Source organism: Electrona antarctica, assembly GCF_951216825.1.
Source record: "Electrona antarctica genome assembly, chromosome: 16".
Lineage (NCBI taxonomy): Eukaryota > Metazoa > Chordata > Actinopteri > Myctophiformes > Myctophidae > Electrona > Electrona antarctica.
In genome coordinates, this window is record NC_136797.1 from 32,330,988 (window position 1) to 32,354,159 (window position 23,172).

The window sequence follows — 23,172 nt, forward strand, 5'->3', positions numbered from 1 at the left end:
TTTCGCGCCACTGTGTGTTCTTGTGTGCTACAGAGAAAACCATAAGATGGTCCATCTTTCAATCATTCCATCGGCCTGTCTGAGCCTGAGTTTTACTTATATTAGTTGCGTGTGCCTGTCGTGCACCAAAACTAGCTCTACAAGTGTGCAGATCTGCTATCTTCGATGTGCAGCACAAACTAACTAACATAATCTAACTAACTAACTAACTAACTAACTAACTAACTAACTAACATAATCAATCATTCCATCGGCCTGTCGGAGCCTGAGTTTTACTTATATTAGTTGCGTGTGCCTGTCGTGCACCAAAACTAGCTCTACAAGTGTGCAGATCTGCTATCTTCGATGTGCAGCACAAACTTTACACACCAGGAATGTTGACATGGTGCAAACAATTCACTTAAAAATTAACATAATACATTTTGTGGATGAGTATGGCAATAAACAACGTCATCTATTTTCAAAACCAGGTCGATTTAACATGAAAATAAAACCTCTATGAATGAGGCAAATTAACCCATTATATTTTTGCGTTGGCTATTCAAAAATAGCAGATATACAAGCTTGTACATCTGCTATTTTTTAAAAATCTTGAAAGTGTGAGAACTACTGATTTAGAAGGCATTTGTAGAATCGGGTCTTAATGGTTTAATAATATTCATCTATGGTTATGAAATATTCATCTATGGATTTTCGGATTTGTTTATTCGTCATGCTTCCGCTGTGTAAGGACCGCAAGTATAAATCAGGCTTAACACAACCCCCACCGAACAGAACACAACTCTCTCTCCACAGCTACTGAAACCAAGTGCAAATCAATCACTGTCCTGATTCCTGTCCTGAAATGAGCAACGCAGTTCAAAGGTGAAGGAGAGGGAACACACTGCAACACGGGCGAAGGGGTATTGTGTATTTGTCGGCGTATGCGTGTATTTGTGTATGTGAGGGTGCCTGCACGTGCGAGTGTATGTATGCACATGTGTGTGTGGATGTGTGTGTGTGATGGGGGTGGAGGGTAATATAAACCTTTTGAGGACTGGTGAAGGATGAAAGGGGAAAAAAAGAAGAAATAGTCTGATAGTCGATTCTTCGGCCGTTACGTATTCAATAGCCCTTTAGCATACTTACAATTGCCAATCAAATAGCTTTGGAGAGAAAAGCAGTACTTCGGGGTGCTTTTCAGCTACTTCTGTGTGTTAAAGAAAAGCCCTAGTTGGAATGACACGTGAAGGACTTGACAAACATTTTTAGACAAGGGCTTTGTCACCAGATCATTCCCAGATCCCGAGAATCTCAAGTGGCTCCCGTGAAAAAAAAAAGGAAAAAAAAAAGTTCTCTCAGCGCAATCAAGGGCAGAGCGGGTAGCACACTATTAAAAAAAACGGCCACCCAAACCCCGCCCCCAAATACTTAATAATTAGATTAAAAGTTCAAATAAATTAAGTGAGTGTGTGAACGCGGGATTGTATGGACCGGTCTTTCGTCTCTGTGCTCGCTTTTTCCATCATACGGGTTCTATCAATTCACTGAGGGTTATTTTTCTCCCCGTGATCCTTTTCTTCAGTTTTTTCGCACCCGAACAGTGCAGACAATGGGAGCGCAGACACAGTTGTAGGAAAAATTACTGCTTTACATTTTTCCTCTCTGTCTCTTTTTCCTCTCCCCTTCTTCGGGATGAAAGGAGGGAGGGATAAAATTATAAAGGGAGAAGGTGGGGAATGGAGTGTTTGACGGGGAAAAGGTTCCTGTTGTTAAATATTCTTTTTTAATCAGTGAGAAAACTTTGGTGAGAAAGGCTGCGATGAAAAGGTTGGAGGGTAATGAAATGAAACATTCTTGCGCTGATCTTGTGCTGAGAGGGAGGAGGAGCAGGCTCGGGCCTTTGTGTGGACAGCTAAAACAGCTTTTGTCATAGGGTGCTCAATAAAGGCACAGAGAATATGTGTGAAAACGGAGTGCAGGCCAGTAAAGAGCCCGCGAAACAAGGCTAGGTTTCGACCACTGCTTCAGTGTTATACAAAAAGGACATATCCTTACTTGTCAACTTGTTACCACTCTACTTGTTTTATCATTACACATTTCCCCTGAGAAACTGGTAAAGCTACATCCATTCCCACAGATGTAGACCAACAGTGAAATGTTTAATTTCCAGTGGATTAGATTAACCACTTTCACCTTGGTGTCTCTATTTTGGGCATGCCATAGGCGTGAAAATGCTTCAAAATCTCCACACTGGTTTTGTTTTTGTTTTTAAACATTAAAAAGGAAAATTCCTTTTACTTTTACAATATTTTCAAAATGGTCACTTTTTCCACTTTTCCAGCTACGGTCAACAATCGCAAGTTTGCAAAACGTTGTGAGTTTCTACCGTAGATCGGTTATTTCCGGTTATTTCCGAATAGCCTATGTATAAAATAGGGTTTTTAAGTGGTTAAAAGGGGATCATCAATGCCCAATTGCAAAAGCCAACCTTCTGAACTTTTTTCAAATTGTAATTGCAGCTCATAAAGTTGTCAGCCAAGCTCGTGTGATGAGAGGGGCTAGTGAGTGACCACCAGGCCATTGATGTTAGCCTCTAGCCCTCAGCGAGCGCTCAGCTTCTGCTACTGGCCAGGGATTAAGGGGACATCTGTGCCATTTGCCCCAGGCTCAAATGTTTTTGGCCATTTTCTGTCTGTGCAAACATGTGACACTTTCCACTATTTAGCCGAGTCCCTGTGGTAATATATCTAATGAGCATGTCTCTCAGGCCTCAGGGTGTATTAGTTAGACTTAATGCTTCCGGTCTGTGCATGTGCCTCAGGGCCAAACATGGCAGCTTTGGACCAAGTGATGGTGTGAGGAGTTGAGGTTAAGTCTGGGTGGTCAGAGCTGATGATAAAACACAGCCAGGGCAAAATGGTAACTGTAGCCTCGGGGGTTTAAGTAATAGGGATGAAGAGGCAAGGGCGATCGAACATGGCATGAAGGAGTCATATCTGGAGTGACACACATACAGTATTTTAGACCGCACTCATGCATAATTTTGGCTATGGTGAGGTCTGGGGACCCCCAGGGGTCCATGATGACCACTGACCCAGAGGACCCCACAACATGTAGATCTGCTATTTAAAAAATATATAAATATTGAAAAAATTTGAAACATTTTGAATATTTCTGAAACATTTTAACAATACACTTTATACATCTTATATGGGGGTAACTATCTGCAGACAGGAATAAACACAAACAGAAGCAACAGCTGGACAAACAGGTGACACTCGCATACCTTTTTTGAACTCTATCTCAAGCGTGTCAGGGACACTGGGAGAATCTTCTGGGTTCTTTGTCATCATGTACAGGTCAGCTGGGGCATGATTCTGAAACACACATACAATCACAGAAGTGAAGTCTATTTCACACTTTATGGCCCTTGATGAACAACCTGGACCTTTTTAGACTTCATCTGAAGGATAGCACAGCAGATATGGATTCTATTGTCTGAGATGATAACAGACTTCAGGTACGTTGAGCAAAAGGAGATGGAGGATGATGCAGGGGGAAAAAATAACCTTGAGAGAGCTATCAGGACTTGAGTGAAAAGACAAAAATCAATGTTCCATTTTTCTCCTCTATTTGGATTTATATTCCCTGTATAGCTCTTCGCCACAGGGGTGGGGTGGGGTGAGGGCAGGGGTAACCCACATCCCCAAGAAAAGAACAAGCCAAGTGAAAGCATAGCCTACTTGACATGACAGTCACAGAACCAATTGAGCAGGAAACAGGACACACACACACACAGTAATATTACACCTGTGCGCACTGCGCAGTGTCAGCAAAAAAATCATCTGCCTTGGTTTTTCTGGCGTATATGCCTTTTGCAACAGAATGTTTCACAAAACCACATGCCCATCATTTGAATTGGTGACCCTTTTGGCTGGGTGGAAGTTACATGTGCCCCGCTTGTAGCCAGTCCGTTTACATTATGTAGCTAGCTATGTGAAAAATGGGTGATAAACTATTCTGTCCAACACAGCTTGCCAAGTCGTTGCATAGTCCATCGACCGTGGCTTGACATGGGGTCTCACTTTGGGCGCCACAAGAGCGTTAAGGCCTTGCTATTGGCGCACCTGCTTTGTTGTCCACTTTGTCCAGTGATAAGAAAACTATGTTCTGGTCCAAGAGACATATACACATTTACACGTTTTTCACCTGATTTCACTTCCTCTAATGTTCACGTTCAGATTTTCTGATTTCCTTTTTTTCCATTTTCATTAAAAAAAATCCCGCCAGCATTAATTAAACCATCGATAGAGCGCTCTCAAATGACACTCACAGATGTTGTAGAATCGGAGAAAAATCATGGTCTACAATACACGCGACAATCTGTTTAGACCTCGCTCCAGGTCATGACACCATGCACACACATCATTTTGTCATTGTAACATGCGATTACGGATATTTGGCTCTTCAAAGTAAGTGAAAAACGTGGCAATACGCTAATGCACAGAACGGAGCGACGCAAAATATTGTATGGATTATGAATTGTTTCATAGATGCCCCGTTTCTCCATTTTCCCCACCCCTCCCCCCACAGTAAAATGCAGCAACAATGGTAGAAAGCTTCTTCTTTCGTGTATCGTCGTCATGCACAGTAAAATGCAGCTACAATGGTAGAAAGCTAGTTGTCTTCATTGTAATGCGGGTATTTTAGCTCCAAACGAATATTTTCACTGGTACTTTTCACATGCACCGTTTGTCATCCTCAAGCTGCCGTTCAAACAGAACCCCGGGTCAGACCTTCATTTTCAGGCCCGTTGAGAACTCTATCGCTGGGTTCTGTATGAACGGCAGCTCGAGGATGACAAACGGTGCATGTGTGAGTACCAGGACACTATTAATAGACAATTCATGAAAAAAGGTTTGGAGCTACTAAAATATCCGCATTAGAAGAAGACAACTAGCTTTATACCATCCTAGCTGCTTTTTACTGTGGGAGCTACTGGGAGGGGTGAGGAAAATGGAGAACAGGGGGTATCTATGAGACAACTCAAGGCCAACATGTATGTTGGGACAGGACTATAGGCTGATTCAGGGTACATGTGTTTTGGTGTGGACTTTTCCTTTAACCAAACCGTATAGATGACCAGGGCTTCCAATGCCTGGATTTGTGCATGCTCCCTGTGACGTCATGTGGCAGCCAAATCTATGGACTTTTTACTATGACGTATTTATTGTGCATGCCTCCCAAGGCACCCCTCACTTCACACGAGTGTCATGTCTATACCAAACCTCTTTGCCTAAAATAGCTGATCTACAATTAAGCTCAAAAAGACGCGTTGTGAGGTTTATGGGTAGACTACAACAAAGACGAGTTGGTGGGGATCTGAAAACCATCTCAGCAAGTCACGGCGAGGACCTAAAAGAGCGCGGCAATCTGCTACATCCACCCAGCAATGAGCCCCCCAACAATTACACAGCATTAGGACAAGACGGTGGACAATGTCTCCTGAGCTGAGGCAAATTGCAGGGGGACTATGCACCATAACTACTGGGTGCATTTAAATGGAAAGCTTTACCAGACGCTAAATCATCATACAATAACTAATCGCCATCCGCTTGCCGCCAGTCAGTGAGCAGAAAACGAGCAGCGTAATCGCTTTCTTTCCTTTTAACTAAACACCAAAATTGACTTGGAAAGCATCCGTCGCGCTCTCTCTCTCTCTCTCTCTCTCTCTCTCTCTCTCTCTCCTTATTTTCCGCCTCAGTGCCCTGAAAGATGCTCAACGAGAGCAAACAGGAGAGGGGTGAAATGACTGCCCCAAAAAGCCATTTGATGCATACTCATCAAATACTGGAGAATGAGAAAAAATAACAGGATTCTTGTTGGGCTGTTGCTGCTTATATATGGTTGTTTATGTTTATGTAAAAAAGAAGAAGAAGAAGATCTACGGGCCGACAAAGATTCACACTTGTAGATATACAGATATAGATATACTTGTAGGCTATTTTTTGTGAAAATGTGTGATAAAATGAATGTGAAAAAATTCAAAATAAACGTCTTTAGCAGAGCCTTGTAACATGACACGCAATAATGCCTAAAAGCAATTTACGAAATGCTACTTTATGGGAAAATCATATAATGGAGATTTCCTTGAACTTCCTCACTGACCGTGAGCAGGACTGAAAGGGTGATAGATTTTATGGTCAGTGAGAGACTCTTTTACAGGTAAACTGGCACATTTTCATCAAAGCAACCATATAATGTTGGTATTTTCCGTTCACCCTCTTATTGCCTTAAAGGGATAGTTGCAACTGTATTAATTGATTGCCAGAGTCCCGTGGTGGGAGTGGTTTTAGTTCCATAAATGGTAAATGGTGCATTTATATAGCGCTTTTATCCAAAGCGCTTTTTTACATAGATTGTGTGATTACATTCACCGATGGTGGAGGAAGCCATGTATTGTAAGGCATTTAGGGGTTCAGTGTCTTGCTCAAGCTATAGGGCACTTGGACACTAACTCTGTGGGAGCCTGGGATCGAACCGGGGCCATGCATTAAAAGTAAATTAATCCACAAAACTAGCGTAATTTGTATTGTTGACCCATTTCTAAAATATTAGCGCAACTTTCGTTCAACTTCGACCCCTCTATCAAATGGAACTATGTTTTGGGCGTAGTGATATGGACACAAAAAACATAGTTCATATGGCCGTCGCAAACACATGCGTGCTCACGAGATGAGAGCTCGAACTTATACACTGCTGGATAAAAAGAAAAGGGCAAAGCAATGTAATAGGCTTGTTTCCAGTGCACTAGCGATCAATGCATTTCAATTCTAACCCCCTGCAGGTGGAACCTGTCCCAAAGCCATGGCCCTGAAAGAGAGGAAAAGGTAGAGATTGAGAAGATGGGGGGTGGAGAAAGAGAGAGGGGCATTGGTGTGAAATGGGGCGTGAAGCATGCCATCATGTAGCACAGAACAGCTCCTTTGGCAGTCTTTGCTCCTGTTATATTGTTGTGCTGAATGTGGCCCGCAGAGCGAAGGAGAGAGCCGAGGCGAGGCATGAACTTAAAGCAAGTAAATTTCTTTCCACACGTTAGCTGCCTCATTGGCTTTCAATTGATGCCAATAGGACCAGAAGAAAGGCAGAGGTGGTGGAGGGAGGACAGTGAAAGAAAGAGAAGGGAGAGAGACGGAGATATAGAGAGAAGTGTGGTTAAAAAAAAGAAAAAAAACTAAATCTTTGGCTCACTGGGTTGGAAATAACACTTAAATGACCATGATTCAAGTCTGTCCTCCTTAAAATGCAAACGGAAAGAATAAAACATTATTGTGTGGACAAATGTATATATCCTTACCACCCACGTACGTTGGGCTAATATCGGGCCTTTAGCTGAATTCGCCACTTCATTTGGGCAAGACATTATAAGCAGACATCGTCAAGGATTGACAAAAATAGCTGATCTGCAAGCTCGTAATGCAGTATACAGTAAGGGGCTGTGGTTAATCAGGGTGGATGGCTCATACATATTACAGGTTCTTTAACAAGCAGAGTGAAAAAGCAAAGTGAGTGCAGGCAAACACTGAGGCCACTCGCTAACTATCACAGGTCAAAACAATCAGACCAAGGCACCGAGCAAAGCACATGACAAGCGCTGACCTCCCTCCTTCAAAGGACACATGAGCATGCATACATGGACCCTACAACCTCACATCCTTCCCCTAAGGCCGGGTGATCTTCTATCCATCCATCTAGTAAGCCCAGCCAAGCGACGGGCAGAAAACAAGTTTTCATTTCCTCTTGGGGGACAGGGCCTGGCGTTACGCTCCTTTACTCCTGGTCAGCACCATCGGCGCTCCATCAGCTCTGCGATCAAAGAGCTGACAGGGCCAAGGGAAGCCCACTGACAGAGGCTATAATTAAGACTGAGGTGATGTTTTAATGACTCGGGACGGGTGTCACGATGCCTCAGGGTGGGCCTCCACTGTGTAGGGAGATAGTACATTGATAGTACATTTTTGGCGACATCCGTGGCATCATGTTGTTAACCTAATGTTAGGAATTTCACAATGAAGAAATCTAAAACTGATCATGTGAAATACTCGGTTTAGCTTGGCCGGCAGCTTAATTCAATCATACACCTGAATCTACTTCACCCAACCGATTGCATAATGCATAATCCACACATGTGAGAAAAAGTAAGCGCTTAACTTAACATAACTTAATGTGTGGGTAAGTAAATAAACAATGTCACTTAGTCAACATGGCTGTAGGCAATATGGTGTGTTATTATCAGGAAGGATACAGTGGTACTAATCACAGAGTAATCTGAACTCCTGGGCAGTTCTTATCTATTGGTGAACATATGAGCGACCATTTGGACATTTCCTAATCTGACTGTGTTGAGTAGAGTGGGAGCATTGTGCGACAGGTGGGGGAGGTGGTTGTCTGAATAGCTGAGGTCTGCCCTGGGCCTTTAGGGTTGTAACCAGAGGAGAGAAAGGGAAAGATACAGAGAAGAGATACCAAGAACAAGATGACCTCTTTGACAAAAGGTCATCTGGTGGGTATATAAGATTCTACTTACATACATATATGGATGAAATATTTAGTTCAGTCTGGCGTTTTAGTATCGGTATTAATTGTATTTACGTCAATTGCCAATTGACTGTACATTTCTGGTTATTTTGTTCATTTTGTTTAAATGTAGACTAATTAACAAATTAGTCTACATTTAACATTAAAGCATAGCTACATTAAAGCATAGCTTTCTAAATTACTTGTGAGGTATTGATGCTATTCAGAGAAGACAGATTACTGAATTATTACAGTATGCTCAAGCTGAATCCGTAATGTAATGTATTCAAATCCCTTTACCACTTTAGATCCCACACCATAAATATTTCATTGTATTTAATGCCATTGATCGACTTAATATTTGAGTAAATGGGCCAAGGCAAAACCCATGAATGAAATCAATTACACAATACTGTCATCATTCATTGCTATGCTATTGAGTTGTTTTTCCACCCCCTTTCTGTTCCCCACATTTCTCAACAGGACAAGCTGTGGAGGGTGTGTGAGATAGAGAGAAACAGAGAGAGAGCGAGACGGAGAGAGAGAGAGAGAGAGATAGAGAGAGAGAGAGATAGAGAGAGAGAGATACAGTGGCTCTGTCCTTGCCCCTCCACTCCAGAAGCGTGGAACCCCTTGCCTCCCTATGACACCGCGTCCATTGGGGACTCATCTGTCTGGCCCGCCGCCTTTGTACTTTACTGTTACTGGTGACATTTTGGTGTCACGGTGTCACGATGAAATGGCTCCCCTCCCACGTCGCAGCCGGCGGCAGCGCAACCAGAGGAACAATAGAGCCAGGGCTGGAACCCAGGAGGCCCCAGCTGGGTGCGCCACCCTAACCCTTCCCCCTCTCGGGCTCCCATGAAATCGGGAATTAGGCGAAGCGTTTCTGACGACAAGTCAGTGTCTGTGTGTCCCAGGCTCTTCCCAGGGCCCAGCGAGGACCCGGGGTGATGAGAGACAGAGACTCAGACAGAGGCAAAGAGAAAAAGACGGAGGGACAGGACTTTTGGAGGTCGTTAAGGGCAACCTTCATGTACTGCTTTGACCCATGACCACAGCAGAGATCAAACTGTCCCACCCATGCAAGTGTGGGAGATTGACTTGGGTTTGTCTGTGGTGGAGCTCTCATGGGTTAACAGAAGTGCATTGGATTGACAGTGTTATCATTACGCTGGTGTCAAGTAGATGCTACATAAGTGCAGCAAACGTTTCGGTCATGCAACCATCATCTTTGTCTTTGATCACTTTATTGAGCATGTATGTTAACATAAAAATAAATAGATTTTCTTATCCTAAATATGTAAGTCTTTTCCCACCCTTTTAGGGATGTGGTAAAATTGTTTGTGTGAGAAAGACAAACTAAATTCAAGGAGCTGAACTTGTTTGTAACTAGAGGTTCACACGCCTTTGGCGCGCTCACATCTAGAAAAAACAAACAAACAAAAAAACATAAATATATGATATATATAACCCAGCATGCCTTGCAGTGTTGACGTGCTTGTCACGTGATCGGCCGTAGCCAATAGGAAGAAGGAAAGAAAGGAAGCTAATGGGAAGCAGGGAACACGGAAACAAAATAATAATCTGCTTCTCATCATGCACCTGTAACCCAGCATGCCTGTCTTGCAGTGTGTCGATGCGCGTCAAGTGATTGGCCGTAGCCAATTGGAAGAAGGAAACACAGAAACGGGCTGTCCACTTTGGTCCCGTGTTAAAAGGTTGTTTTCTCGGAATCTAGGCTGCATCCGCGTGATTGAACAGAATGCAGACATTCTGGGATCATTTGTGATGTTCTGCTGTGGCGAGGTTACAATATTAACGCTTCTGAAGAGAAATTGATTTTTAAGACGATTGAAGACGGACTGAGTGACTAATGGCGGATGTGAGAAACGGAAGCTGTAAAGGCTGGGTTGAAAACGCGGAAACGCAGAAGTGAGTGACGTCAGAGCACAGGCGGTAACAGCAGTTACTCCGCATACTTCACGCTGTGTGACTTGGCGCCCATTGCAACATGGCGACCTGTCCTCTTCCATCGCCAACTCGCCCCAACTCAATTGTATATAGATGGGCCTAGATATTACAGCAGGTTTGCCAGAGAGGTAACCAGTAAACAGGTTACCGTAACCTGTTTACTCTCATGCTGTAGTAACCACTTACAGTGTCTGTACTTAGTAAGCAAATACTTTGTTGACTGTGTTCTGCTATGTACTTGGTCCACTCTTTTTTTTAAATTTTTTACACCAAATCTCTTCGCTGGCAATACACGGACACGAAGCTAGACAGGAATGCCCAAAAACGTCACATCCGCCTGGGGTAAGAATTTTCTATGGCTGCCAATGCAACTTGGTCCAATCCTTAATCACATACGGACAAACATCTATGCCGATGCTATCTAACTTGCGGAGGTAGCGTGCCTTGTCCACGGGCAACAGATCTTTCAACGTATGGCATTGCAAATACGTTTGATAATCGCTACTCTGCTCAATATTGTTTTGAAAATGCCGCAAATTGCATTGCAGTGAACGAGAGCAAATCACAACTTCCCCCGGGGGTGGGCGGAGTCACAGCTTGACGTATGGTTCGTGTCAGTGTATAGCCAATCTCACATTGCGCTGTGGGTTTGTAGATCAGCTATTTTCTGCAAATGTTCCCCCCATAATAGGGATGCTAGGGTTTCAAGTGGTTAAAAGGTGATCACGCATGAGAAAACCTCTTGTCAAGACAAAAATTATATGCTGGTCAATTACTTTTGAGATCATGTACAATTTTCAGGCTTCAGGAACAGGCTCTTACCTTGGGGTTTTCTAGGATTCCTGACTCATAGCTGTTTGGAAACAAAACAATGATTTAATTACAGTCAGTTTCAAACCGTTACAGGGTAATACAATTTTGATATTGAAAATGTATCGTGAAGAAACTCTTAGGATTGATTGATTGTGCCAACAAAACCCACCTTATATGCATAAGGTTGGCATCCATGCTCCAGGGTGCCTTTGGAGTTGAGGACACAGGAATGCCTTGTTTCTGGATTTGAAATAGAGTGGCAACATGAATACATAAGCATACGTGAGTGTTCAAGGAAAGGTAGTGCAATAACTTCTGATCAAAATAAGTCAGAGAACAGTCATTAAATCACTTCCAGCTGTTGCTATTTCATAATTATGTGTTCATAATAAAATACATGTCTCTCAAAACTGCCTTTGTCAGCCAGATTGCACAATGACAATCAGTTTATATTAGTGGAGTATGTGGTTTGTGATATTGAGTGGAAAACTCCATGACTCCGTTTGACCAGACAGGAGAGGGAGCATTAAAGGTAGGGTAACAGGTAAAAATGATAAAATATGTGTAAATATGCACTGTGTTGGCCTAAATGAATTTAAATGAGAAAAGTTCTACATAACGGCTGAAGAAGCAGTTGTGCGTGAATGAAGAATCATTACATTGAGTGGAGGAAGTTTAAACTGTACAATACTAGCCTGGAAACGGCTAGTAAAGTCGTTTCCAGGCTTTTTTTGTTTTTTTTAATAAATAGCCCTCTGCAGAATTGGTCTGGCCCGGCTTGGTTGTGATTGGATTTCCCTGCCCCCGAAGTTGTGGTGCACCATTCAGGGCCCAGTATGCAAATATGGGGCAGGTTTATCACCAGAGGCATTCATTCAAATGAATATTGGTATTAGTGTCCTTGTACACTTCTACACCTGAACTTCACTAAACCACTCAAATGGATGATTTATGGATGGGGCAGATTTAACTGGTCACAGGATTTCCAAAATGTATGTAATATATGTATTGTTTATGAGAATCCCAAATTGTAACATTGTTACTGTTGTTCAACATTATTTGAACTTCCAGCATGTAAAAAAAAAAAAAAAAAGGTTTTCTTTAACTGAAATATCATCACCGCCCTCTAGTGGGGGGGATTGAACAGAGCTCCCTCATGTTGCATGTGTGACTGTGTAGCAATGCAGTCATATGAACCTGAGCATATTCCATCAGGTCCTTTCTCCCTCTGAAGCGAGTGTAGAATTCAGGGATCCTCCACGGTGAAATGATCTAAAGTGGAAGTCACATACAGTAGAGAGACAGTAAGTGTCTCAACACGCAACTAAACTGTTTCAATATAATCAAACAAACGGATGTTTTATGGTGTAGTCCAGACCACTGGTTCTCAAATGGGGTCCAGGGACCCCCAGGGGTACTTGGGATGTCCAGGGTGTCCCAAGCACTAAATGATTGATAGTTGGGATAGGAACCAAATGCACCCTTACAGGTCTGTAAATCAGTGTACAAATGGACACTCATAGGTACATTCTCATCGAAAGACAATATTTGTTTGAGCGGTGTAATTACATACATTGACTTCAAATGATACAAATTCAATGCAAAGACGCGACTTGGCTTGAAGTTGCATCGAGCGCCGCGAACGAAGCGAACGGCACGGCGTGAACGCAGTGTTCCAGCGCCTCGGTATCTTCGCTCCAGATGGACAATCCCAACTGAGGCGACATTCGCTCACCCCACCTTTAGAGTTAAATTACTTTACTGCAGTTCAACCTACAGTGTAGGTTGCAGTCCCAGAATCGTGTCAAATGGGGGTCTGTGGGCTATGCAAATCAAACTGGGGGTCCATGAAATTAAAAGGTTTGAGAATCACTGGTCCAGAATTAAGCACCTTACAGCAGAGAAAACCCACCTTAACATCAGGATAAAGAGCATAGCATGCGAGCTCAAAACGGACCTGGTCATTGCCCTGTAAAATAAAACAAACTCTTTTAGCTACACAAGAAGACCTCAGGACTGCTTTGTTGTCAAATATTTATATGCATTTTTCTTGTAGAATATTTTGAATCTGGAATAACAGAGGAAGCTGTAAAGCCATGCCTGTGTGTAACTGGTATAGCTTGTATAAGTTGTCATCATTTTTTAACTTTCTCTGAACTGGATTCAGTGGTGTTTATCTCCCTCTAGAGGCAGAAGTATGACACTGCATCACAAATGGCAGTAGTAGGCACCATAGAAAACATTGTGGGAAGTGTTGAGGCCTTGAGAGGGTCACTCACAATTTACAATTCATCCAAGCCCAAAACAGGAAGTAAAGTCGATTAATCAAGATTATCATTTTTATAGCACATTTCATGCAGGTGAAAATTCAATGCACTTTAAACTGAAGTCACGGCAGACCCTTATGTAGCACAAAGGGACTGATCTGCTGACGTGGCCTGGTGCGACCTTGATCCAGCTAATGAATTGTCTGGAAATGTATAATAAATGTTTCTGTGATCAAACCAGGGGGCTCTTTCTCATAAGCGAGACATCTCGCTCGTAATACTCAAATAACCAGGGTTACGTTTGTATAGCCTATAGTTATAGTATAGGTAGCTGTGCAATTGTTTATAGACAACCGTATTTACGGTAAGTATTTAGCTCAGGTAGGGAGATTCTACTAATTTAAATATAATAACAGAATTAGGAAGAGACTAAATAAAGAGGATGAGAGACTTTGAAAACATTACATTAACTGCTGTCACTCATCAACCAGTACCACAGTTCAGACAGAACAGGACTAGTCAGTTTTGTCTCCTTCTTCCCTACTATTAGTATGAAAATGAGACATTAAATACATGTAACTATATGTATGTCACAGTTCAGAAAGATTCTTAATAACAGACAATCAATTCAAACAAAATTCTCTGCTCCTGTGTGGTTCCTCAAATTCCTCTTTTGACTATAGGGTTGGATAGCAGTTCCGGTTCCTACTTCCTTAACGGTCCGATTCCTTAGCGGTTCCCTTTACCGATTCCTATCGGGAGTTCCAAATGGATCCTTAGAGTTCCGTAATTCTGAGATATACAGGTCTGTAACTCTGAGTGTACAAATGGAACCAAATGGACCAGCAATTTGAGATAACTCAAGAGTTATGACGGTTCTTGAAATTAAAATGCTTTCACAGAAGACACGCTCTATGGAATCCAAATGACTGAAATCAGTCGTGGTGACAGAGAACTTTAATCCATGCTCACCTTTCCAGTTGCGCCATGGGAAACAAACTGCGCTCCCTCCTGACGCGCAATCTGAACCTGGCGCCGGGCGATGCAGGGCCGTGCCACTGAGGTGCCCAGCAGGTAGCGGTCCTCATAGATGGCATTGGCCTGAACCGCAGGCCAGATGAACTCCTCCACAAACTCTGCCTGGATGTCCTCGATAAACACCTATACGAATGAAGGGAGAAAGGATTTTGTCTTCGTAAATATACTGTATCAGATTTTAGCTGTGATTCATTGCCAAAGGATTAATTGTTGCTGTGGTTTCCTTTGAACACTAAAGTTGCCATTCAACATGCACAATTTGGTTTCTGGTGAGTTTCTCTGATGGTGGCTTGGTGTAAGATTTGGATGGTGGTGTTATTTTAATCATTAATGATAATCTTTTTTCCCTATTCCAGTCAGATAACTCAGGGGTTCTCAACGTTTTTGGCCAGGGACCCCCGGAAATGATTTGGCAATGTCTCGGGACCCCCGCCCCGCCCCCTCCCGACCCCCAATATAAATGGACTGCTACAATAACCTTAATAATAGAGACAATACACCATAAATAAATACTGAAACCAGATATAATCATTAGGGAAGGTGTATGCATGTACTATGTGTACTTATGTAAACTCTTCATTTCCACTTTCTAGCTATTCAGTTGCAAAAACAAATATATATAGTTTTTTTTTCTTTTTTGAAAATAATTTGGGGACCCCCCAAAATAGTTTGGCGACCCCCCGAGGGGTCGCGACCCACGGGTTGAGAACCCCTGAGATAACTCACTATCAAACAGATTTTTACATTTTATTCAAAAATGTAAACTAAACTAAAAAAAATGTGGAGGAAGTCACTAATGTTGCTCTGGAGAGGGAAGTCTCGAGCTCTCTGGTGGAGCTGTTGCCCCCGCGACCAGACTACGGATAAGCGGTTGAAGATGGATGAATGGATGGAGGGTTAAACATAACCCTTAGGGAAGCACAGTCCACTGTAGGACGGTACTGGGTAGCATGAAACAGGTGCATACCATTACCAACCTCCAGTGACACCGACAACAGTTTCACTAGTGCTTAAATAGACCGCCAAATTGGTCAGCTGCTTGACACGTCAGTTTTATGACACATCAGACACCCACAGACTGGTGCGTGCGTGCGTGCGTGCGTGCGTGTGTAAGTGTTATCTGGTGCTTGAACTGAAAACTATCCTACTGTTGGTCTTGGAGAGGATGTAGACAACTACATCCTCCGGCTAGACGCTTCGGCTAGACGCTTCTTTTCACCAGACAGTGAGGAGTTTCACCTTCCCAGTTACAGATGCCCTAAAGCCCAAACCACACCAATGTGTCGAGACGCAACAAAACGGTTTTTAGCATTCATCCCAGCAGTGTGATATGTCCTGTTGCACGTCGTCGCATGGTGGCGCATGTCGACGCAAGTCGACCCAAGTGATCCAATTGGTTCAATTCAATGGTTGCTTGCAACTATATGCGTCTACGTGCGTCTACTCGCAACCGTTTGGTTGCAAGGAGTTGTGTGGCAACCCCTTGGTGTGGTTTGGGCTCAAGGCCTAACCAACCTGTAGAGTCATTAGTAAAGTGACCACATACATGGTCAATAATCGCGTAGACAGGCGTTTGAATCCTCTGACCGGAACTTCATCCCGGCCCACCCGGATGCCCCATTCTGGTGTTATTTAAAATAAAATAAATTGTTGTATGTGTATGATAAAGGACCTCACAATATTTCTCGCTGGATATAACACTTTTAACCATTTTATTGTTATGTGGTTGAGAACTATACTACTTCCAGATACCTATTCTCTGTTCAGTAATGATAATGAACTTTACTTATGAAGTGCTTTTCAAAACAGAGTTATAAAGTGGTTTACATTTATTTAAAAAATGTAAAATAGCATGATCAAGTAAAGCCAAAAGGATAAAGCAACAACAATTGAGTAAATGTCAAAGGATAAAACACCAAAAACAAATAGCATCAATTAATTAAACCAATTACGACAAACATGAAAAAGGTATACAAGGAATTAATAAGGAGGAAATAACCTTGATAGGTTTTTGAAGTGACACACACGGACTTGGCCACAAAAGCCAGATCACCCCAAGTGATGAGGTGAGTTTGAACAACTAAGAGAAAAATCCATCCTGAAACTCACAGGCAACCAGTGAAGCAAGGATGGTGTAATATTGTTGTGTTTCTTAAAATTGGTCAATAATCTATTCTATTCTAGCGGCAGAATTTTGCAAAAGTTGAAGACAGGAGACAGCATTTATACTCAGAGCACAGGGAGTTGCAATAGTTATTAAATAAAAACATGAACAACCCTTTCAAGGTCTGCAAATGAGCTAAAAGAAGCATGTTTGTACAATCCTTGTATTCCATTGACCTTGGAAGGACAAGTCAGTGTCAGAAATCACACCCAGATTATGGGCCGCATTCTTAACATTGTTTGACCACCTGCCATGCTGTGAATTGAAGGAGAGGGTGGAATTTGGGGGACCAATTAGGAGGATTTTGCCTCATGGCTCATTTAGCTGGAAGAAGTTCTGGGACATCCAGCACTAAATGTGAGAAAGACATGTGAGGGACATAATAATATCGCCTGCCTGCTTCAGTGGGTTTCAGTGGAATGCCTGAAAAGGTGGTAGGCTTGATCACTGAGTCTATGGCCTGAAACAGCACCCTTGAGAAATGTATTGGTTTAGAGAAGTATGAATTTATAGCCAACTTGACAGCACTCTGACATGGTGTTTCTATGCATGGCTAGGCTTAATCTCATTTCCAATTTCCCTAAAAAGAAAAGAAAAGACACATTTCACCACAAAAAAAAAAAAATCATTGCATTGTGTTTTTACACAAGCAGTTCTTGGCAAGCAGTGAGACACAGTATAATATAAATGTTATATTGTACTGCAATCATCTAACACTGTATTATTGGAAATAATACAGATGATTAAAATGTATCAGTGCGTAAAAGAGACAATGCAATAACTAAAATAAACTGTGATAACAGTATATGGAAGGAGTAACTAAGAAGGCCTGACCGGGCCTGACAGATATAATGAGCAGAATTTTAATCCATTGAGACCTGGAACGCATCCATGTCACGTTAGCGTTTAACCACATTAACCATTAACCCATTTTGGGGCGGGAACCCGTTTTGGTGTTTTAAACATTGTTATAATTTAGCTATTGAAAAATAGCAGATCTACAAGCTCATAGCGCGCCACCGAGTGGCGCGCTATGAACTTGTAGATCTGCTATTTTTGAAAAATCGTTAAAATGTGCCTTTTTCTTTCCGAAAATTGTCATGATTTAGAAAACTTTTTTTTTTTAAATTTCGACGTCAGGCCTGAATGGGTTAAGTGAAAGCAAGACAACGGAAGGATGTCCTGCTTAGAAGCAGGATAAAGGGATCAGGGACTGAAATATGACAACGTTATGGCCAGAGACAGGAAATTCTATTATATTGACATTAGCGTTATTATTCGGAGATGTTTTTTTAAGCACCAGATAAAATGTATGTTAGCGTGACTGGGACCAGTAACAACTGAACAAGATTAAAACATTCATAGAGTGTGATCAAATCGGTTGCTAAAAGAAAACATCCTCATGTAATCATCAACAATAATTTGATTGGGTCATAATGACTGAATAACTCTGAAAACAATCTTCTATAAAACCTGAGCAAATTTGGGAGGCCTATAAATAAGGACACATAAAACGGGGTCTTGACTTTAACCACTTCGAAAGACTTTAACCACTTCTGGACAGAATCTGGAGGAGTAATAAAAATGTAATAACATACAAATGTGTTTTTCAAAAGTCGGCCTCCTGGTGGCACTATAACAGGCCGTTCTGTAAATTTTGGGGCAGAGGTTCATCGTTGGCATCCAGGGAGTGTGTGTGCAAAATTTGGCATTGACCGGGTTAACGGTGCCGGAGATTAGCTGGTAACAGACGGACGAACACACTCACACACGGACTCACAGACGGAGTGCAAAAAACAGCTAATGTACAAGCTGAGTCACAACTAAGCTTGTATGTCTGCTATTTTTGCCAAATGTATAGGAAATGCTAGGGTTCATGTGGTAAAGTAAAAAGCTCCAAATTTACACCTGCTTCACTGTCTGTCTGGCTGCCAGGGACAAGTTATTTTATAACGTCTGGTCCGCAACATCTGTCCTTTAATCAGTAAACAGATAAACTGTCTCCGGGTATTAGTCTCTGCACCCACACACGCAGCAGAGCAGACATAACGGTTAACACTACAAGTGAACTTGTATTGGAGTCTTCCTAGTTCAGATCTTCCTCATACCATAATATCATAACCATGGATCTTACCATACTTACCATCTATTAGTCGGACTTCGTTATGATTTTATTATGTACATGAGTACAAAGTTATTACAGTAATGGCCCCCTTTAAGTCCTCAGAACTTACCATGTACACAATAGTAACAAAATTAAACCTGTATATCATATCATATAGTTAGTATGTTCTGTTGAGAAGGAGAAGGCAGCACACGAATGATGCAAAAAACGTGGGTTTCCTGATGAAACCAAGGTTTCCTCTAGGTTTAACAGAACTGAGTACACAGACCACTTTTTAGTTATTATGTTGTTTCATACGACAGCCACTCACCTTCTTTGCACCTAGTTGTATAGCCTTCACCTTGGCAGCCTCAAAGTCCTCTTCCTGTCCAATATTTGCCTGCAAGCACAGAATTTGCACAGCCAATCAAATGGATAACATTTTAACCTGTGTCACTCGTGACTAATTAAGTTTGTATTAAGCACTCACTTCACCTTGCAACTACAGGATCAAAGGCAAGCCAGTGTTGAACTCGAAACACTATAAACATGGGACTATAATATTAGTAATATAGGTTAGGTTTTTGCCACTGTCTGTCTGTTAAGCAAAATAATGTCAAGACATAAATAGTGTGTGGATTATCACAAACTGTGCTGTTCTGCTGTACAAGACTTACTGGTCATAAGGAATAAACTATTATATTTTCATGACCATTTGTATTTTCAATTAGTTACATGATAGTCTGTCTGCTATTCTTATTCCAACAGATCACAGTTTTTGGGTTATGGCAGTAGTAGCGTGCCGATGGGCACACCTTTAGATCTATAAGCTCACAGCACATTTGGCTTGTACTTTCTATACACACAGTGACAGAATGACTATTACCATGTTATAAGTGAGTGCTATATGGCCAGCATTGGTAGTACTAAGATATTTGCGAATTGCGAGTGCTATACACCCAGAATGGCTAGTACTAGGAGAAGGATGTTGGACATGTGATTTCACTCATACATAACACATGATACTCTGATGCTTTTAAGTTTGTTACAAGTTACTGAAGCTAGTATCACTATTATCGTGTTGGGACTAACAAATACATTATTAAAGCTGATATATTATCCATTTCAATAATCGCTTTAAAATGAAAATATACAGGTTTGTGATGAAAAGCATCTGGAAGGGCATAGTACTGAAACAACGATTTATAGCGTATTTCACGCAAGAGTAGACCATGTGTGTACTGTGAATGTTATGTCATTTCAACAAGAACAACATGTTAGATACGGGGCCACTGCAGTGCTTTTATTTTTCTAGTCTTCCCGTGAAGTGAGTCATCCCAAAACCAACAAGATTTATGGGGTCACGAGCCTTGCGTGCCATAGCTGTTAACTATGTGCTATGTCTAATAGACACTGCCTTGCTTTCCCCGACTCCCTTCGCCTGTATAGCTAACCACTGAATGAAGAGTTAGGCTACACAAGAGGGAAATCTGCATGCTGTGCAATTCTGCACCGCCTACAGGCCAAAAGTTAATCTAGGTAGCTTTGCACTGGTATTATGCTGCCAAATCCTGCATGTGATAGAGGGTTAACCACTTAAGCCCCATTTTAAACTTCGGCTATTTGAAAATAGCCGCTGTACAAGCTCACAACACGCGATGCATTGTGAACAAAATAATTGTATTGATATCCTCAGTAAAAGTCTGTATGAGCGTTTTGGTCGTTAGACTTTCATCATTCGTCATGATGACGTTTTTTAGCAAGTTCCTATAGGCAGTGGGACATTTTTCTTTGATACTGGTTTCAAAGATTTTTTTGTGAATGTTTGGACCTCCCTTTGTCATATGCACCTTTCATCAAGCTTAAAAATTTTGACTTTTGAGTCATGTAGTAGTCAATAAGACAAGGCAGTAACTCGCACGCGCGCACACCGCACAAAAAAACACACACACACACACACACACACACACACACACACACACACACACACACACACACACACACACACACACACAGTAACCTTAGTTACCTTACCAAGTATGCAATAACATCATAGCCTTGTTCCTTGAGCCACACCAGAATACAGGAGGTGTCCAATCCACCACTGTAGGCCAGAACCACTGTTCCTTTTGACATGGCGATGATTTACTTTAGTATGTCACAAGCTAGAATTAAAAACAAAATAAAGCCATTACAATAATTAAATCAACACTGCAAAGCTTTTTCCTGACTGTAAGGTGAATAAATGAATGATCTCTGACATTCTGATTTATAGATGGTAGCATCATAACTTCTGAATTCTGAAAAGCCTTGATAACAGATTGTGCAGATTTTGACACTCGGAAAGGAAATGGCAACTTGTGAGAAGGATAATGACACCTACATTAGGTGGTGGATTATGTATTTACTCCTTACATGCACGATTGCACGTTTCCAGGACATATAGAATAAACAAACACCAGTGGACAATCTCAGCCAAGGTGACAAAGTGACAAATTAATCTAGGAGGACCCATTGGCTAACTAACATGTGTGGAAGGCATATATTATTATTAGTAGTATTGCTATATGTTATTCAATACTTTTAACATTTATCGTTTATCAAAATGCATGCATATTAGCCTACACCACACAAAATACACTGCCTACTAAAACACTAGCACTTGTTCCGAAGTTAACCCAACAGGAACATTTAGTAAATCATTCATAGCACAATGTAAAAACTAAAAACTAGCAGATGGAATTACAGAAAATGCATTACTTTACAAGTGATACCCGGGTCCCACCCTGAATATAAATATATAATGTAGGGTGAGGCTATAAATGTTTTTGCACTGCTGTTCTCAAAATGAATTTTGTTGGAAATAGTAAATGCATGCATTTTAGCCAGAATGGCCACTGGTCCTCTTTTGTCAGGCAACTTTAAATTGGGCATAATCTTTTGGCATGCCTTACCCACCCCTGTAGCAGCTGTGATTTGTCTTTTTTGTATAACTTCAGCTGTTTCTCAAAAGCAGTGAAAACATAAATACATGAGTCAACATGACCTACTGTGTATGTGTCGTGTTTTTCATTCTACAATGTCCACTTCAACTTCATCAGTAAAACATGAGTTTAAAATGCGTTTGTAAATTTGACAGTAAAATCACCCAGCACTAGAGGGGAATTGCATGCTAATTCTGCAGCTAGCGGTATTCTAGTGCACTGCAAACTAAATGTAAGGAATAAAAAGAGTCATACTTATGAGCCTTACGGTATGCAAAACGTTCTGAAACTTACCTTGTGAGCAGCAGTAAATGTCTACCAGCGGCTAGCAGCAGTAACGAGTGAACCGAATGCCTATCACAGATGTTATATATCAGATATTACGCTCGTAGCTCATGCATAGAGTATATATATGCTCATGCAGCAACACGTTGTTGTGTGTGTCATCACCGATGATGATTGGCGGGTTTGACCAGGCTGGATGCCTGGATCCCATAGGTCGAAGGGATGGTCGCGCCTCCAAGCCGGGCTGTGGTCAAGGATGCTGCTAGCTGATGCAGGTGAACTGGGCACTTTTGCAAAGCGCAAACTGAGCAATGACTGGGCCCTGTGCAAATCTGTGTGATATGTATTTTAGTCTTAAGCGGGGTTTTTGCAATAGAATTGAGACATTCTATCATATGGTAAATACCGGTAACCTCTTTACGTTTTCTTGTCTACCGTCCGCACGTTACATACATGTGCGGATGGATAGGGGCCATAGGGCCCAAGAAAGTAAAACAGAGAAAAGAAAAACAAATGTCATACAATTCATATTTCATACATTGCATCATTTGGCAAAATGATTTCTAAACATCTCTATGTTCTCATCTATGGTATCATTACAACAGATATACATTTCATGACAACCCAAAAATACCTGACAAGATACCGTAATTTTTACATAGACATTTAGCAACAATAGATCTATATTTTAGCTGGCACCTTAAAAAAACACAGACTAGACTAGACGTTCACCTTTTGTTGATTGTTTTATGATTGAACTTTGGCTGCAACCACAATGGGCTATTAATTAGGCTCCTTTTCGCCATTTGACTTCCTACTGATATTACTATTACTTTCAAACAAAACTTAATTTTGTAAACAAAATCAGTTGCATTTAATTTTGTAAACAAAATCAGTTGCATTTAATTTTGTAAACTAAAACAAAATCAGTTGCATTACATTTTTTAGCTCTCACATTTAGTTGGATCCTAAAGAGATATTGCA

General features: G+C 41.5%; 1 protein-coding gene across 1 annotated transcript in view; it reads right to left on the minus strand.

Moving 5' to 3' along the window:
- The window catches only part of ass1 (argininosuccinate synthase 1), a 36,928-nt gene extending 14,625 nt beyond the window's left edge, over window positions 1-22,303 (minus strand). Inside the window, exons 1-9 of the mRNA XM_079525171.1 lie at window positions 22,198-22,303; window positions 20,954-21,084; window positions 19,251-19,319; window positions 14,586-14,774; window positions 13,259-13,315; window positions 12,544-12,618; window positions 11,516-11,586; window positions 11,356-11,386; window positions 3,269-3,359 (exon numbers count right to left, since the gene is read on the minus strand). Coding sequence (XP_079381297.1) covers window positions 3,269-3,359; window positions 11,356-11,386; window positions 11,516-11,586; window positions 12,544-12,618; window positions 13,259-13,315; window positions 14,586-14,774; window positions 19,251-19,319; window positions 20,954-21,055 — 685 coding nt within the window. The 5' untranslated portion in view covers window positions 21,056-21,084; window positions 22,198-22,303. The remainder of the gene's footprint in view (window positions 1-3,268; window positions 3,360-11,355; window positions 11,387-11,515; window positions 11,587-12,543; window positions 12,619-13,258; window positions 13,316-14,585; window positions 14,775-19,250; window positions 19,320-20,953; window positions 21,085-22,197) is intronic.
- Window positions 22,304-23,172: the final 869 nt, after the last annotated feature.